This window comes from Tetrahymena thermophila (assembly GCF_000189635.1).
Source record: "Tetrahymena thermophila SB210 genomic scaffold scf_8254833, whole genome shotgun sequence".
NCBI lineage: Eukaryota > Ciliophora > Oligohymenophorea > Hymenostomatida > Tetrahymenidae > Tetrahymena > Tetrahymena thermophila.
The window spans coordinates 1-1,174 of NW_002476584.1; the positions used below are offsets into that span (position 1 = coordinate 1).

Here is a 1,174-nt window from a genome sequence, read left to right on the forward strand (position 1 = left end):
TTTTCAATTATTTTCATAACTCTTACTCACTGTTTTCATAGTATTAGTAATTAATTAATTAATTCTTACTTCTACATTACTATTTTTCAAAAATATTACTATCTATTTTATATATTTTAATAAGATTATCTATCAAAATTATTCTTTTAAAATATTACTCGCTGTATATTCAAAAGTAAATTTATTTTCCATCTATCTTATTTATCTTCTACTAATAATTACCATCTGTTTTTCAAAAGTATATTTTATTCTCAAATTTATGTTATGAACTCTTATTCAATTTTACTCACTATTTTATATTCACATTTTATTTTCATATTAAAAAACATTCTAAAATTTTAATTACAAGCTATTTTGAATATGAAAGTTAATTCAGCATTTATTTTCTCATCAAAAATCATTCTAAAATATTAATTAATTACAAGCTATTTTGAATATGAAAGTTAATTCAGCATTTATTTTCTCATCAAAAATCATTCTAAAATATTAATTACTAGCTATTTTGAATATGAAAGTTAATTCAGCATTTATTTTCTCATCAAAAATCATTCTAAAATATTAATTACTCCCTATTTTGAATATGAAAGTTAATTCAGCATTTATTTTCTCATAAAATATCATTGTAAAATATTAATTAATTACTCCCTATTTTGAATATGAAAGTTAATTCAGCATTTATTTTCTCATCAAAAATCATTCTAAAATATTAATTAATTACAGTCTATTTTGAATATGAAAGTTAATTCAGCATTTATTTTCTCATAAAATATCATTGTAAAATATTAATTACTATCTATTTTAAATTTAAAAGTTGATTAAAAATCATATAATTATAAAAATTTTAGAAAAATAACTTGCTATTAAGGATGTAAAAAATTAGAAGTAGGTCTACTATAAGATGATAAAATTACCCGCTTATTGATATAATAAAGTAAAATGTGTTTAATATTTTAAGAAATAAATATAAAAGTTTACAGGCTATTATTAATATTAAAGTGCTTGATATTCTAATAAATAAATAAAGCAAAGAATATTACTATCTGGTATGGTTAATAAAATTATTGAGATATTTAGAATAAATTTAATAATGAAAGTTACGCTCTGTTTAAATTTATAATTTAAATTGTGTTTTGTAAAATTAGAACAATAAATTATTCTTTTTACTTGCTTTTTT

The 1,174-nt window shown here is 17.9% G+C and overlaps 1 protein-coding gene across 1 annotated transcript; it reads right to left on the reverse strand. All coding sequences in view use genetic code 6, as the record gives it.

The window, feature by feature from the left end:
• Positions 1 to 686: 686 nt before the first annotated feature.
• Positions 687 to 1,142, reverse strand: TTHERM_002653389 (hypothetical protein; the record flags this gene model as incomplete). Its single annotated transcript, XM_012795236.1, has 2 exons — positions 687 to 1,040; positions 1,099 to 1,142. Coding segments are annotated over 2 exons (396 nt in total), but the record flags the coding sequence as incomplete, so codon positions are not given.
• Between the last annotated feature and the right edge of the window lie 32 nt (positions 1,143 to 1,174).